The sequence below is a fragment of the Mauremys reevesii genome, linkage group 19 (genome assembly GCF_016161935.1).
Source record: "Mauremys reevesii isolate NIE-2019 linkage group 19, ASM1616193v1, whole genome shotgun sequence".
Classification (NCBI taxonomy): domain Eukaryota; kingdom Metazoa; phylum Chordata; order Testudines; family Geoemydidae; genus Mauremys; species Mauremys reevesii.
Window position 1 is genome coordinate 8,519,525 of NC_052641.1, and position 17,152 is coordinate 8,536,676.

Here is a 17,152-nt window from a genome sequence, read left to right on the forward strand (position 1 = left end):
TCTGCCCTGGCAGTAAAGGCAGTAAAGCACAGGCAGATGGAGATAGCATGAGGTTTGTGGTCAACGGCCATGTTGGTGCAGGAGCCAAGGGGATGCAGCTCTTAACCCGGGCAAGGTCAATGCAGCGGTGCTTATGCTTAATGCTGGGAAAGGGCACTCCTAGCATACTCTATTGCAGACTCTCTGTCTGTGCAAAGAAAAAGCAATTGATCTTCCTTTGGGCTGCTAATGTGTTAATACTCCTTAAGCAAGGATGCTTTCCAGCGCAGCCTGTGTGTCTCTGCTTTGCTGCAGTTCCTCAGCAGAAGCTTTATGCCTTTGCAAACTGTTTTGAGTAGCTGCCCACATAATGAATCATAGATGGAGCTTTCCTTAATAACCTTGCACAGACGGCTCTTTGCTAACCAGGTCAGCCTGTGCCTAGTCTTTGCAGAGAGGGGCAGCAAAGTAAGCTGCAGTGGACTAAGTACAGGCTTGAGATTGGGTGATCCAGGTTCTATTCCCAACTCTTCTCCTGATTTCCTATGTGACCTTGGTCAATTCATTTCTCTCCCCTACGTGTCTGTCTGTCCATTTGCAACATGGGAGTGATGATACCCATTCAGCGTTTGTAAAGAGATCTGGAGTCTAGAGGTAAAAAACACTATGTTAAGAGCAAAGGATCTTTTTTATTTTAAAAACTCTTGATGCTTATGATCTCTGCTTCTCATCCTTCCAAAGATTTAACCACATTAGACGCTTCTGTGCTGGGGTTTTGACTGCCAATGTTTTATATGGGGCAGCTTCAAGGTAGTTTGTAAGTATTGTCAGGCTTTTTTATGCATTTTTGTTTGTTTGTTTATTAATCAAACTTAGCACTGATTATTTGAAGGAATTGGCATGTTTTGTATTCCAGGATTTCCGCTGAATTCTGATAGAAACCCATTGTGATTCCATAGGGGAAGCAAATGCAGAAGCATAACTCTGGTTTTCTCTAAGGAGTTATCCGTTGTTTCATGACACGTGCAGTTACAAATGTCAGGTCGCTCTGAAAGATGAAGGATTACGCTCCAGAATGACACTGAGTATGATTTACAGAGAAAAATACGAACTGTCTTCTTTAAGAGACCCCATGGATCAATTTTCATCTTCTGCTCTGAAATGCTATAGCAATTGAGTACATTATTCTTGGTGCTGTGAATGTGTTTTGTCTTGCTTTAAATGGTATCAATGTAAGAGAAATTTGGCTTGTAAGGAGAGAGAAATATATACTGTGAAATTGTAGCTGATGCCATGATGACTTGTTGCATTCAGTAACAACTCCCAAATCTTCACCTCTTTCTGTCCATCATATATCAGGATTATTATATATTTGTCCATAATATTTCCCTCCTGAGATGGCATTTATTTTGTGAATTTATGGTGGCTATTCATTAATGTGAGCTAGGAGATTATAATCTAATCAGTTCACTGTCCATCAAAATACAGAAAGATAGAGTATCCCAAACATGAACGCAGCGTAGTTTATAATATGTGCCCATGGCCAAGACCATGGAAGAGGGATATTTTTCTCTTTGAAAATACCAGTCCATTTATGAGACTCAGGTACAGATTAATTTTAATATTAGTCATTATTTGTACCACAGTTACGAGTAAAGGCTCCATCTGAGATTGGAGACCCATTGTGCAGTGACTGAGCTAAAAGCAACATGTAGAAGCAGCAAAGAGTCCTGTGGCACTTTATAGACTAACAGACGTTTTGCAGCATGAGCTTTTTGTGGTGAAACCTTCTTCTTTCAATGCAAGTGGAGAAATTTCCAGGGGTATATATAATATAAGCAAGAGCAAGCAGAGAGCTAGAGAGATAGAGAAGGTCAATCAGATGGGGAGGATGGGGCCCTGTTCCAGCAGCTGAGAAAAAAAAAGGAGGGAGGGAGAAACTGGTTCTGTCTTTGCATTCACAGTCTTTGTTTCTGTTTATGATGTCCTGAAATGATGCTCAGCAGAAAGAGCAGAAGTTTTCTTCTTTTTCTTTTTCTCTTTGTTTTTTTGCAGGATTTTTTTTTGGAAGGCCAGGCCATGTGTGTGGCCAGGTGTGTGTGTTCTGGGTTTGTTTTGTATATTGCCATTCCTTTTATATGTTTTGTGTCCATTTATCCTTTTCCATTTCCCCTTTCCGTTTCCGTTGGCCAGTTTGCATAGGGCATAGCAGCTGGATGGCATTGGATATTACATTGGTATTATATGGTGGTGGTGTGGGATGGTGAGGTGGGTGATGATGGTGGATGGTGTGTGGGGGGTGGTGGTGTTGTGTGTGTGTGTGGGTGGTTTGTTTGGTGTTTTTGTTTGAGTTTTGGGTTGTGGTGCGGTTGTTACTTGTGTGCGTGTGCAGTTTTGCGGTGTGCTGTTATTGTTGGTTGGGGGTTATATGCAGGCGAGACTGGCCTGCCACCCAGCAACATGGTGTGAGTGTCCCTGTCCTGAATTGCTTACAGTCTAAGTAGACTAGACAGACAAAGGGCAGAAGGAAGGATTATAATCTGAAATGACACACAGAGCATAAGTGATTTGCCCAAGGTCACACAGGAAGGCAGTGGCAGAGTCTGGATTTGAAACCAGTCCTCCTGAGACCTAGTCCAGTGCCTTAACCACAAAATCAAGCTTCCTCCCCAATTTTGGCTGAATGGTTTGCCCTGCTTGAGAGAGAGTCTTGCGCCTCCATGTAGGTCTCCCCAGTGGGAATGCAAAGAGGTTATAATGAGATGTTGAGGCCTTGAAGGGGCTATCCTCTAACTCATAACATGCGTGGACTAACAGTTCAGGGGTGAGACAGTCCGGAGATGTCATCTGAGAGGAGATGGAAAAGAGGGAGGGGTGAATGGGAAGAGTGATCCTTCGGGGGGGTGGGGAGGGGCGATTATAAATAATAAAAAGCAGGCAGAGGGGAGAAAAGAAGAGCAGGTGTTGAAGAGAATTTAGAGAAACAGAGAGCGCGAGGTGGCGGTTCAGGATGGAATGTGAGTATAACCAGCTGAACTGGTGGGTTTCTTTTAGCAAGGGGTGAGGTGAGAGCAGAGCTGAGCAGGGCCCGGAAGGTAAAGGATGAGGGAAACCAGGGAAGGGACTCGAGCAGGGTACCGATGCAGCTGGGGCAGCACAAGGAGGCTTTGATAGTCTTCAGCAGTCCAGTGTTCCCTGTAAACGTCCTTTGGGGATGCAGAGGGACTGGTCTCATACGAGAGAGGAGAGGTTGGTAACCGCACTAGAATGCCCGATTCCCAGCCGGTCCCTCCAGCAGCTCAGCTGTGCGAGCAACCCAAGCCAGTAGGAACCTAGAATTTAATTTCCCAGCTTTCACTGTGGAGACTCAACATCTGTGCAAATCAGACCACTTATTAATATGCACAAGTTGGTAGGGGCCCAGATTTTGAGACCACTGGGTCTAGCTTCCAGATACCGTGGTTGCGGGCACGGTATAAATACTTAGAGACATTTGTGCCCACAGCTCTTAAATATTCTGGGTGTCTGTGTGGAGAGCGAAATCATGGACGATCGCTGCACACGCCGCCCATTAAACAGGTGGGTTGCTAGCGCAAATAATCAGCAGGACTAATTCATGTCCATGGCTGTCTCTGCTAGCTCTGTTCAGGGCCACCCAGAGGATTCAGGGGGCCTGGGGCAAAGCAATTTCAGGGGCCCCTTCCATAAAAAAAAGTTGCAATACTATAGAATACGATATTCTCGTGGGGGCCCCCGCAAATTGTCTCACTTGCCCCCTCACCCCCCGGGCGGCCCTGGGAAAAAGAAACATTTAAAAACCTTCCACATCTCGGCACAAACCCAGTTTTGAGAGAACTTCTTTTCAAGTCACCTTTACAAGGTATCACTGGTTCTCAGCATCAGCTAGTGCTAAAAGGCACTCACGCTCATTAAAAGGGTTGGACAAATATTTTCCGTCAAAACTTTTTTTGGATTGAAAACTAGGGGTTTTTAAAAAGCAGAAAAAAATCACGGACAAGGTCTGCTTTCCTTCAAAATTTGTTGTGGTTTTTTTTAATTGAAAAGCTGAAATTAGTCTGCCAAAACTTGAACATGGTTTGGGGTTTCAGAAGTGTGTGGCCGCTCCTGGACACGGTGTGCTTAGGCTCCGGGGGATGGGGGAAGGCGGGGGGAGCCTCCGTCATTCTTGTGGGGGCTCCTGCGGGACTCGGGGCCTGGGGCAAATTGCCCCACTTGCCCGCCCCCTTTGGGCGGCCCTGTCTCTGTTGTGGTTTTATACCCAGGAGCTGCTTTATATTTTACCCACAACAGCATCCATTGGCATTACACGCATCCTGAAAGTCAGCCAGAACTTTCCAATAGCACTTTGAAACGTCAAGCATTTTACAGAGAATCATATTCTAGGATGAACTCCCCCAAGGTGGCTGTCATTCAGGAGAAATGTGCGCAGGGCCGGAACCTCTGCGGCTGGGCGTCCACAAAGCATGAAGCCATGTGGAATTCATACCTGTTGGCCAATGTTGTTCCCGTACAACGTTCTGGATAATGGCCTCGTCTTCAGAACGATAGTTGAGTTATTTCTGTGCCAAGGCAGCTACCCTCAAATATAACTGCGAAATATGGACAGAGCAGTTTGATGAGTAATTTTCATTGCTGTTGGTGGTCCAGGGAAGGATATTGTTAATTGAGACAGACTTTGGCTCTTTGTTTCCTCTTCTACTCAGCGTGAAAGGAGACTGGTTGGTTGGTTGGTTTTTTTTGCTTGGCTGACAGAAGTCCCTATGAACAGGGCCGGCGCAACCCATTAGGCGACCCAGGCGGTTGCCTAGGGCGCTAACATTTGGGGAGCGGCGACCGCGGCAGCGGGACCTTCCGCCGCCTCTGTCAGAGGCAGCATTTCGGGGGCGGGACCTTCCACCGCTTAGGGCGGCAAAAAAGCTGGTAGTGCTCCTGCTTATGAATGCCACCCCCTCAAGCTAAACTCTTGGGTGAATGGAGTCTGGTGGGGGGGGGGGTGTCTCCGTTCAGTGCTTAGTAGAACATGACTTGCATTACAGAGCCACCAGTCACATGTTGGCTTGGCTTGCAGGTAAAAATACCCAGGCCCAGAACGAATGTATTGAATTGCAATTTCCCCTCAGGACTCAAGGTGTTTGCTTCCTGCTGCAATTGAAATCACCAGTGTTGTTGATGCAGGTGGTATATTTTGGAATCAGGGACATAGCTCTAATGACTTTAATAGAGCTGCGCTGATTTACAGTAGCTAAAGAGCTGAATTTTTATTAGGCTAGAGCAGAGGTTCTCAACCAGGGGTACACGTAGCCCCAGGGGTGCATAGAGGTATTCCAGGAGTACAACTCCTCATCTAAATCTTTGCCTAGTTTTACAACAGGCTATGTAATGAAGTCAGTTCATACTAAAACGTCACACAATGAGTTGTTTATATAGCTCTGTATACTATACATTGAAATGTAAGTACAATATTTATATTCCAATTGATTTATTTTATAATGATATGGTTAAAAATAAGAAAGTCAGCGGCTTTTCAGTAACTGTGTGACTGTGACAACTTTGTATTTGTATGTCTGATTTTATAAACAAGCAGGTTTTTAAGTGAGGTGAAACTTGGGGTACACAAGACAAATCAGACTCCTGAAAGGGGGGGCCGTAGTTTGGAAGGGCTGAGAGCCGCTGGATTAGAGAACTGGATGCCGTTTTTTTCCTTACAAAACAACTGAAAACACAAATATACCACCCCAACCACCGCTGCTGCTATCTGTACTTCATCCTGTTCCTGAGCAAAAAGCTTTACACACTAAAAATGGGGACTGTCAAATAGAAGGATTGGATCGCATTTTCCAAGGCTGCTAAGTACCATTTTTAAAAGTGACGTAGGCAGTCAAGAAACAAAGTCTCATTGATCATCAGTGGGATTTACGCTGCTGAAACTGTTTCCTGGTCCTATGTGTGTGTGTCCAGCTCTGTCTCATCCCTGTATAGCCAGTAACCCAGTGCTTATGGCACTCCGCTGGGATGCGGGAGACCCCTGTTCAAATCTTACCTGATTTGGATGAGGGTCTCCCTTGTGTTTTGACTAGATTTTCCATCTTGCACCAAACCTTCCCTACAAAACTGACCCTTCAACTGGAACAGGAGTTTGTAGTGGGAATCAGCATTTTTATGCGAAAACGGGACTCCAGCTAGGTCTACATTTAAAACCCTGCAGTGCCTCAGTGTGGACACTCACTACTGGTTCTTGCATTGCTGCAGTAAATAGACCTCCCCAAGAGGTGGTAGCTATTTTCTTCCATCCACCCAGTGCTTTCTATACAGGGGATTTAAGTTGGCTTAACTACTTCACTCATAGGTGTGGATTTTTCATGCCCCTGAGCAATGTAGCTGGGTTGAGCTTCTTAAAGTGGCCTTAATTCATCTTATTTTAATTAAGAAAAACTGAATTAACGCCACTTTAATTTTGAATGTGAGTGCCCATATGGGTTTAATCCAGTTTAACTAATTCACTTTAAATTCCCACCTTTCCTTAATCCATATTAATTTTTCTGAGTGCCCCATGTAGACAGGCCCTGTGACAGTCGTGCTATCGGTTTCCACCCAGCCAGCAACAAGCTCAGCCTTCCAGTTGAGTTCTCTGCCTTCCAGTCTGTGTTCGCAGTACCTCTGCTTAGAAATAACTGGCCTGTGACCAGCTTGGGAGATCCTCACGGGTCAAGGTTGTCCCGTGCCAGCATCTGAAATCTTTGTAGGTGGAGCAGGGCAAACAAACAGTGGAGTGACACAGCTCTTATTTACCTTTTCAGGGTTGCCGAGGGAGACGCGGACCTCTGGGACCCAAAGGAGACAAAGTGAGTAAATTGGAAAACTCTTGAAGTTCATTAGATGTGGTTTAGGTCCAGGGGTGAATGCAGCAGACATATCTTCTGATTAGAAACTGCCTGGTTAGCTTCTGAGATTCCTGCACACCAAGCCTGGTGGTCCAATACTTATACAATAATAATTCAGTTTTTGTTGGGCTGTTTTAGAGCCAAATGCATGCTTGTGTCTTGAGACAGCCTTTCTGTACAAGCACAGTAGAGGGGTTTGAGTTACTAATATTATTCTGAACTACCACTAGGTACCTTACAAAGCATCATTACACCCATTTCACAGATGGGGAAGACTGATGCACAGAGCAGTAAAGTGACTTACCCAATACCATCCAGGGTCAGACTTGAGAATAGAACCTAGGTCTCCCAAGTCCCAGGCCAGTGCGCTCTCTAGTAGACCACCCTGCCTTCTCTGTGAGCAAAGACTCTGTATACCTTAGGAATAGACTTGTCGACAAAGAGAGACCCTGGATGTTATAGTGTGGAGGGGAGGGAAGCGAGCATCGCGCCGGTGCTGCTTCACGTTGTCTATTAGGTTTGAGACTTAGCTCCTCAGGGAACATCTACACAGCAAAAAAACCCCACAGCAGTGAGTGTCAGAGCTCAGGTCCACTGACTCAGGATTGCAGGGCTTGTGCTGAGGGGCTAAAAATAGCAGTGTAGACCTTCAGGCTCTGGCTGGAGCCTGGGCTCTCACACGCTTCCCTCTCGCTGGTCTCAGAGCCCAGGCTCCAGCCCGAGCCCAAATATCTACCTGTCTGGTTTGGGCCTGTAACACAAGCCACGTGACCCTGAGTCAGCGGATCCAGGCTCTGACACTTGCTGCTGCCAGGGTGGTGGTGGTTTTGCTGTGTAGACGTACCCTTAACTCTCCAGGACAGCAGTGCACTACGGAGACCTATTCCAAAGGCTGTGTCCCTGCACAATGCCTCTTTCCCCAGCTTTAGAAACCCAAACTGCAGCCCTTGGCATGGTTAAATCCCAGTCCTCCCAGCTGTCCTGTCTGAGCGCAGGGTGACTTTAAATCACCCCTCACTCCCTCTTGAACAAGGAAGGAAGACACCAGGGCAGTGCTTGAAACTGCAGCCAGCAGGCCCACCTAGAGATGCTGGGTTCTCAGATGTGGCTTAAAACCTTGGCCACAGAGACCATGGTGATTTTGCTACTTCGAGTATAAAGGCCCTTCTCAACATAGCATTATCCAGCATTGTTTATCTGTCTAAATGTGGTGTACCCCGATAGATGGTACGACGTGTGCAGGTCGATGAAGTGATTATTCCCCTCTATTCGGCACCAGTGAAGCCACATCTGGAGTATTACATCCAGTTTTCAGTCGTTTCCCACCCACCCCCCAAAGAAAGGATGTGGACAAATTGGAGAGAGTCCAGCAGAAGGCAATGAAAATTATTAGGGGGCTGGGGCACATGACTTATGAGGAGAGGCTGAGGGAACTGGGATTATTTAGTCTGCAGAGGAGAAGAGTGAGGGGGGATTTGATAGCAGCCTTCAGCTACCTGAAGGGGGGTTCCAAAGAAGATGGAGCTCAGCTGTTCTCAGTGGTGGCAGATGAGAGAACAAGAAGTAATGGTCTCCAGTTGCAGTGGGGAAGGTCTAGGTTGGATATTAGGAAACACTGTTTCACTAGGAGGGTGGTGGAGCACTGGAATGGGTTCCCTAGGAAGGTGGTGGAATCTCCATCCTGAGAGGTTTTTAAGGTCAGGCTTGACAAAGCCCTGGCTGGGATGATTTAGTTGGGGATTGGTCCTGCTTTGAACAGGGGGTTGGACTAGATCATAGAATCATAGAATATCACAGTTGGAAGGGACCTCAGGAGATCATCTAGTCCAACCCCCTGCTCAAAGCAGGAGCAGTTCCCAACTAAATCAACCCAGCCAGGGCTTTGTCAAGCCTGACCTTAAAAACCTCTAAGGAAGGAGATTCCACCACCTCCCTAGGTAACCCATTCCAGTGCTTCACCACCCTCCTAGTGAAAAAGTTTTTCCTAATGTCCAACCTAAGCCTCCCCCACTGCAACTTGAGACCATTACTCCTTGTTCTGACATCAGGTACCACTGACAACAGTCTAGATCCATCCTCTTTGGAACCCCCTTTCAGGTAGTTGAAAGCAGCTATCAAATCCCTCCTCATTCTTCTCTTCTGCAGACTAAACAATCCCAGGTCTCTCAGCCTCTCCTCATAAGTCATGTGCTCTAGCCTCCTAATAATTTTTGTTGCCCTCTGCTGGACTCTTTCCAATTTTTCCACCTCCTTCTTGTAGTGTGGAGCCCAAAACTGGACACAGTATTCCAGATGAGGCCTCACCAATGTCGAATAGAGGGGAATGATCATGTCCCTTGATCTGCTGGCAATGCCCCTACTTATACAGCCCAAAATGCCGTTAGCCTTCTTGGCAACAAGGGCACACTGTTGACTCGTATCCAGCTTTTCATCCACTGTAACCCCTAGGTCCTTTTCTGCAGAACTGCTGCCTAGCCGCTTGGTCCCTAGTCTGTAAGAGTGAAAGGGATTCTTCTGTCCTAAGTGCAGGACTCTGTACTTGTCCTTGTTGAACGTCATCAGGTTTCCCCCAGTTGGGGGTTGGACTAGATGATCTCCTGAGGTCCCTTCCAACCCTGAGATTCTATGATTCTTTTGGCCCAATCCTCTAATTTGTCTAGGTCCCTCTGTATCCTATCCCTACCCTGCAGCGTATCTACCACTCCTCCCAGTTTAGTGTCATCTGCAAACTTGCTGAGAGTGCAATCCACACCATCCTCCAGATCATTAATAAAGATATTGAACAAAACCTGCCCCAGGACCGACCCTTGGGGCACTCCGCTTGAAACCAGCTGCCAACTAGACATGGAGCCGTTGATCACTAACCGCTGACCTCCTGAGGTCTCTGCCAACCCTAATCTTCTATGATTCTGTGAATGTTCAGATCAATGATTTTAGAGATACTGGAGTGGTGATGGATTTATTTGTCAGTACATCTCAATGTATCTCTTCGGAGCGAGAGCTAGGTAGAGATGTCTGTGTGTCATGCAGTCATGCTGCTCCCTTTTGTTAGTATCTTAGAGTTATAGAGATAGATACAACTGTAATCTCCACCTTCAGCATCTCGCTCGGGCTGTGTGTATTCTCTGTACATCTTAGAGTTGGCTCAAGCCACACATTTCATTCCCAGCTCTGTACTTTCCCAGGGTTGTTTGGATCTCGGGGTTTTGATTTATCCCATTTGGGTCACAGGAATGGGCCCAGTTGTTCCGATCTGAACTCCCCCTCAGTCAGGGTACGTGTTTTTGGTTCAGGCTGGCTCTGGGGTTGTGTGGACTGAAAAATGTCTTAAAGGAGTTGCCCTTCTCTTTCCTAGGGGCACCCTGGTGCAATGGGGAGAACAGGCCCCCCAGGAGATCCAGGCCCCCCAGGCGTCCCTGGTGTACCTACCGTTGTTCTCTGGAGAAATTCAAAGGAGGACTGGCTGGCGTTCATGGTGAGTCTAAGACAAGCCCTTTTCTGCGGACAAAGAAAGGAAAACTCAAACTGCTTGCTCCCCAGGGCAGTGCATATTAGGGTGAACTGCACAGCATCTGGCCATACCCCTGAGCGGAGAGGTGTAGCACAAACTGGGGAGGTGGCTTTCTTCCCAGGGTGAAACAAAAAAGGGATTTAAAGTTTCTGCATAGAAGGAGTGTCACTTCAATAATACCTGCCACCTGCAGCTCTCAAAGAGCTTCTGAGACACCAGTTGAGCCTCACATCATTGGGCAGCAAATAAGTTCTATGCCCTTCTGACAGCTGGGGAAACTGAGGCACGGAGAAGTTAATTGTCAGATTTTAAAAGCCTGATCTCCATGTTTACAAATACCTGCTCCAGCCTCAATTATGGCAGTGTTGGGCCAGAGTCTGGCAAAGAACCCAGGATTCTGGAATCCTATTTCTGTGCCCTATCCGCTAGGCAACACAGCCTCCCTCTGAAGAGCCTGCAATCTAATTTCCAACCTGGCCCTATGCCTGAGAGTAGTGGGGAGGGCAGGGGAGAGTTCTGGCAGCAAGACCGAGTGGTTTCTCAGCTTAGGCACGTTCATGTCTTTAACACATTTACATTTCTTTGATCATCAACTCACATCTTGTGGGCATCCCAGAAGAAGCTGGTCTTGAGAAGGGTCTTAGCATTGCCCCGCACAGTAAGCGTTCCACGAGCCAGAGGAACAAAAAGCTCATTGTCACTCAGAACACACATTCTGGGGAGCAGTAAGAGAAAACCCTGCTACCCCCAAGTCAGAAACTCCCCCCAAGCATCAGGGTTTGAACTCGCGATCTGCCACACCAAAGCACAGGTCTCTACCAATTTAACCTAAGGAGGAACTCTGCTAGCAGATAGTAACCATAGGCAATTAATCCTTGTCAGTGCTTAATTTGTAATGAAAGGTGCCAGGGCTCAAGCAATTTTTTTTACATTCATAACTGCCGCAAGCCCAGAGGTGCCGGGGCTATGAACTGCCAAGCCCACAGATGCCAGGACTCACCCCTGGCAAGCCCTAGCACAAATGAAGCACTGATCCTTTCTGTGGACTGGCCATGAAATGAAAAGGGGGGGTTGACACTCTTACCCAGCATGCGATGCCGGCACATGGAGTGCTGTATATTCTGGCACACGAGCTTTGATTAGTCATAACTTCACTGGCGGGCTTCCTGCGGTGGCAGCAGCGGTGATGCCAGGGGTAAATTCTGCAAAGCGGTGGAGACCATAGCAGCAGCCTCCCTGCTTCATGTACCCACCTTTTCCATTTCGCCAAAGATCAATGCTGAACGAGCCGCCGCTGGGATTCCTCGGGAGGGCTAATCCGTGGTTTTCTATTTCAAGCATGAGGGTTTTGATATTTTTTTTTCCCCCTTCCTAACCCACATTCCCAAACTTTGCCCTGGGGCAGGGGGAGGGAAAGCAATCCTGATTTGAACCATATGGAGAGAAGAGCAAGACTCCTAAGGAGAAACATGTTTCAAGCCAGTGACAATTCCAATTGAAGCTGTCCTGGCAAGAAATGGAAGCAGTATGTTCGGTATTTATTACTTTTCCTCTATTAGAACTGCATGCTGCTGCGACGTGACGTTAGGGAAGGTATATTAAAACATCAAAGGCCTTTAGTGCTTTTGAAAGCTGCATCGTATTCCCTGCTGGCCGTGATGCATGCCGGCTGGGTTGCGGGCCAGGTCTGCAGGGGTAGCACATGTTGCTATTTCAGAGCCTACCACAGGCCTGCTTTTTAGTGCTGAGCCGGTGTCCTCTCTATAGTGTAGGCACTCCGTATAGCGATGGGAGGTGATACCTCAGAGCAAGTAATTATAACACGTTGTGTGCTTAAGCCCCTAAAGCAATGTTTTGCAGGGATCTGGATGGAACTCTTTTTTTCACTCTGCAGTACTGATGTGTTGGCCATCCTGATTATTGGGTAAGAGAGGAAGGATGCGCCTGCGCTTAGGGTGATGAGGCGTGAGAGACCCAGCTTTGATTCTTCACTCTGCCAGAAACTTTCTGTGGCATCCATGGCAAGCCACTTAGCCTCTCTGTGCTTCAGTTCCTCAGGGCAGTGAAATATGGGTAACAGCTCCGCACTGTCTTGCAGGGTGTTGTGAGGAGAAATGCATTCATTCCTGTGGGGTGCTCAGATATTACCATGATGGGGACTCCACAAATACCTTAGAGTCATTCTGCTGAAGCATCAGCTGTTGGTAGGGCCCTACCAAATTCACAGCCATGGAAAAATGCATCACGGACTGTGAAATCTGTTTCCCCCACCCCGTGAAATCTGGTCTTTTGTGCGCGTTTACCCTCTACAATACAGATTTCACGGGGGAGCTCAGCCTTTCTCAAATTGGGGGTCCTGACCCAAAAGGGAGTTGCAAGGTTATTTTAGAGGGGTCACGGTATTGCCACCATTACTTCTGTGCTATCTTCAGAGCTGGGTGGCCAGAGAGTGGGGGCTGCTGACTGGGGGCCCAGCTCTGCAGGCAGCAGTGCAGAAGTAAGGGTGGCAATACCACAGCATGCCACCTTTTCTTCTGCGCTGCTGCTGGCGGCAGCTCTGCCTTCAGAGCTGGGTTCCTGGTCAGCAGCTGCCGCTCTCCAGCTGCCCAGCGCTGCTGCCAGCAGCAGTGCAGAAGTAAGGTTAGCAGTACCACAACCCACCCTACAATAACCTTGCAACGCCCCCACTCCACACGCACACACACACAACTCCTTTTTGGGTCAGGACCTCTACAATTACACCACCATGAAATTTCAGATTTAAATAGCTGAAATCATCAATTTATGATTTTTTAAAACCCTATGACTGTGAAATTGACCAAAATGGACCATGAATTTGGTAGGGCCCTAGCTATTGGCCACTGTTGCCATGGATTAACCCATGGTTTGACCTGGTGTGTCACAGCCTGTCTGTGTGGTCTAGTGAGGCCACAACAGGTTGATCTGAGAAGCCATTGGAGCATGTACTTTAGGCGTATTCTTTGTGACTCCAGCTGCATGTCCTCGCTTCGCCTCTGCTAAGGGGAACCCACTTTTTATGATTCCAGCAGGCGGTGTGAGGGGAGAAAGGAGGGGGCAATGCAGGTTTCACAATGCGAGCTTGTAACAAGAACGCTTCGTCGCCGCTGCCGGTAGCTCCATCAGCCATGTGCAGGTGTGCTGTAAAAGCAAGCGCTCGGGGTGGGGTGGCGGAGGTGAGGACAGCACATGGTGTCTCAGGGACGCGTTCCTCTCGGTGCACGTGTGTGTTGGGTACATTCTTGGGGTGGATGTTCTTCCGCAGAAAGACGTCGTTCCCCTTTGTAAATAACATCAAAGAGGAAGGGACGGGGTGGGGGAGCTGTGAAGGTGCCAGGTGACTGGGGAGGGGAGTTCACCAAATGGGAAATGCAAACCGATTTCAAGGCAGTGGGACCTGTGTTGCTTATGTTCTCCTGTTAGCAATGTGCCAGTGGGGGGAAGTGAGAGATGCTTCTGGAGGAGGGGACTGGAGACCTGCAGGTGCTTGGCAGGAGATGAGAGGGAATCCTCGGGACTATGAGCACTGCTTTTGATATTGTTCATCACTAGCCAAGCCAGCAAAGGGATTTTTCGCATCACCTGTTTGGACATGAGCAGTGGCATTTCCATCAGAAAAGATAACCCAGCTCTGTGGACACGTGGGTCATTCCTGCTGGGGTTCTCCTGCTAGGTTAGTCGGCGCCTGCTGTCACTTGGGTGAAGCCACTGAACTGGCCCAGCTCTCACTCACGGGTACCACGGAGAGCATCCATGGCAGCCAGATGATGAGATGCAGCATGTTTGTGCCGCGACTCGTGTTGCATTGGAGAGGGGAGGTTTGTGTCATTCCAAGGTGTTGGCTGGGTCCATCAAGGGTCTATAGAGTCTGTTGTTTTCATCCCTAGATACTGAAGAGATCGTTACTAGTCCTATTAAGGTAGATGGAACGTGAATACTTTACTTACCCCTTGTGACGAAGTGGGACTGGTCTTACTGGGGGCTGGGTACAGATCCTAAGTATCTAGCAGCAAAAGTCCATGCAGCAAATGCCTGACACTCTGTCTCCTAGCAACTGATGGCCGGGCCCCTCCCTGCAAAGGTGCTGGCTAAAGGTGTTGGAGACAAAGGGGTCAGGTGACCTCCTGGCCCGGGAAAGAAGCTGAGGAGAGAGGAGGGGCCGGAGGGGGTTGGGCAGACTGGAGTTGGCTGGGGAACAGAGGGGAAGCAGAGAGAGAGGGCTCTGATCCCCGATGGGGGTTATGGGGACCCAAGATGGACCTAACAGGGGTGGATCCTGTTATCTGTGCCTGCAAGACCTGTGTTGGACTATATTCCTGTCGTCTAAATAAACCTTCTGCTTTACTGGCTGGCTGAGAGTCCTGGTGAATCGGCAGGGAGCCCGGGGGTGCAGGGCCTGACTCCCCTACACTTCGTGACACCCCTTCCTGTGAGGTCACATGGGAGCAAACCCAGAACCTGCAATCTGAACCTTTCTGAGAAGCTTGGACTTGGGCTCCCTAGGGCCAAACCTGCCTCTTTGATTTTTTTTGTTTGTTTCAAGCCAGATCAGAACTATAAGGGAGGGTGATTTTCAGGTTTGGATGATGCCAGATTCCTCCCAAGAATTCAAACTGGCTGAAATGTCATGAGGTCTGTGCTGTTTATCCAAACTCTTGGCTAAAGCTAACGCAGCATCCATGCCATTCTGATTGCCTATTGCCATAGACCAGAAATTCAGTAAATAACTAATCGCGATGATAGAATGACAGAAGTTAGAGATGGATGAAACCTCTCTAACTGGATGGACATTAGATAACTGTGGGGTTATCTAATCCCCGTCTCCCTTCTGCTGAACGGCAAACCTCATAGGTGGCAGATCCCAAACGCACATTATGTGATCAGTCGCCTTTCCAGTCCTCATCTGCCTGCAAAATGGGGTGAAGTGAGATCTCAGTGTTGGAGTCAGAACTCTGACATTCCTGGTTCTGAGCTCTGTCCAGCTATAGCCATGCTTTTCTCCTGCCTGCATGTGGTGCTGGTTTTATTTGGAGGCATTTTGTATTAAAGCTCCTGATTTGGCCTCGTGCACTTGCATTCTGTTTGTTTTAACATGCCTAAACTCTGTCACTTGAAAATATTCCCCAAAGCCATATTTCTTCTGAGTATTGCGAGTCCACAGTAAACAGTGGTATTATCGTTGGAGGGAACAGATGGTATCTGTAACAGGGTTTTGGAGGCTGATTCTCAAGTGCTCTGTGTTCTCTGCAGAGATGGTGTATTCTCTTGCTACATGTGTCCGCTGAACAAAACATGGAGCCTTGTGTATCATGGGGACCCAGTGGCTGGCCCCTTGATCTTAGCCGATTGCTACTCTCCAGGTGACAAGAGCTACTAGGAAAGATGATGCTGAGTAGTTGAAAGGCCACCCCAGTAACTGCAGTGGTGGCGGATGTGACAGGTTGGACCCCCCCATCTGGGAGGCCTCCTGATGTGCTGGGGTTTCACTGAGCCTCTCCTGCTCCACCAGCCTGGATTCCCTCTCTCGGTTTTGCTGAATTAGGCTCTCCGGCCTCTTGCAGCGCACACACACACACGCGTGGGGCCACACCCAATGGCAGACACGGACTGAATTCAGCTCTGTGTGAGAAGACTCACCCAGTACTCACAGTCATGCCCCTTTTGGGGGATAAACCCTAAATAATACTGTCTTGTGCCATATAGAAAGCTCATAAAAATTTGCCCTCTCCCTCAATGTGGAGAGAGAGATGCACAGCTTCTCCCCCCCAACCCATATGAATTGCCCAAACTGGGTTATGTTATAAACAAGAAATATGTTTATTAACTACAAAAGGTACATATTCAGTGATTATAAGGGATAGCAAACAGATCAAAGCAGATTACCTTAGTAAATAAACAAAAACCGCAAACTGAGCTTAACACGCTAAATAGGTAAGATATAAATTAGCAAATTCTCACCCTGAGTGATAAACAGACTGGCAGATTCTTAAGGCATAAGTTGCCTGGGCTTTCCTAGGTTTTCATACACAGGCTAAAAATCCTTCCAGCCTGGGACCATCACTTCCCACAGTTCAGTCTGTTCCTCAGGTGTTTCCAGGTGTGGTGGTGTAGGGAGAGTGAGGTCCCCCCATAATGTCGTTTCCCCCCTTTTATATCTTCTCCCCATTCTGTGGAAAGCTCTTTTGCTGGGACTTGGGTAAAACAGTTCCCAGTGTGTAGTGTTATCTCTGAGAGGTTTTATTGTACACAGTGCCTGGGGTAATCCTTGTGCTCGTGTGCATTTCCTCAATAAGCCATTAATGTTGTTTGGCCTTTTTATGGTCATTCCTGAAAGGCTGCTTGTGGGTGTTTTCAACCTCAGGACATGTTTCAGCAACACATACACAGCCTAACTTCACACACAACAATAGTACATACAATCCAATGAGCTATTACTGTCTAGCAGATCAGTACTTTTAGAATGACACCTCACAAGGCATGCTTTGTATAAGCCATATCCTAATTACATGACAGTGGTGAATATTGGGGTGTCAGGGTGTAACAGAGGAGATTTAGCTATAGGTTCGGGTAATGATACCATTACAGCTTTGCTGGCAAGGAAGAAAATGACGTACATTGAAACAAATGCGAAGTGTAACGATGCATCCACAGTCCAGATTGACAGGCTACACACTCGCTGATCTCTTTGTCAGCGTAATACGGGAATCTTCATTTTCCCTGCAACTCTTTTGTAGCGAGATCA

At 47.7% G+C, this 17,152-nt stretch overlaps 1 protein-coding gene across 7 annotated transcripts in view; it reads left to right on the forward strand.

Moving 5' to 3' along the window:
• Positions 1 to 17,152, forward strand: part of COL27A1 (collagen type XXVII alpha 1 chain) — a 247,087-nt gene that overhangs the window by 126,465 nt on the left and 103,470 nt on the right. For 6 of the 7 annotated variants that reach the window (XM_039506042.1, XM_039506046.1, XM_039506043.1 and 3 more), the window contains 2 exons: positions 6,798 to 6,842; positions 10,237 to 10,356. The exons of the other annotated variant lie outside the window; for it this stretch is intronic. In XM_039506042.1, coding sequence (XP_039361976.1) covers positions 6,798 to 6,842; positions 10,237 to 10,356 — 165 coding nt within the window. The remainder of the gene's footprint in view (positions 1 to 6,797; positions 6,843 to 10,236; positions 10,357 to 17,152) is intronic. 7 annotated transcript variants of the gene reach the window in all.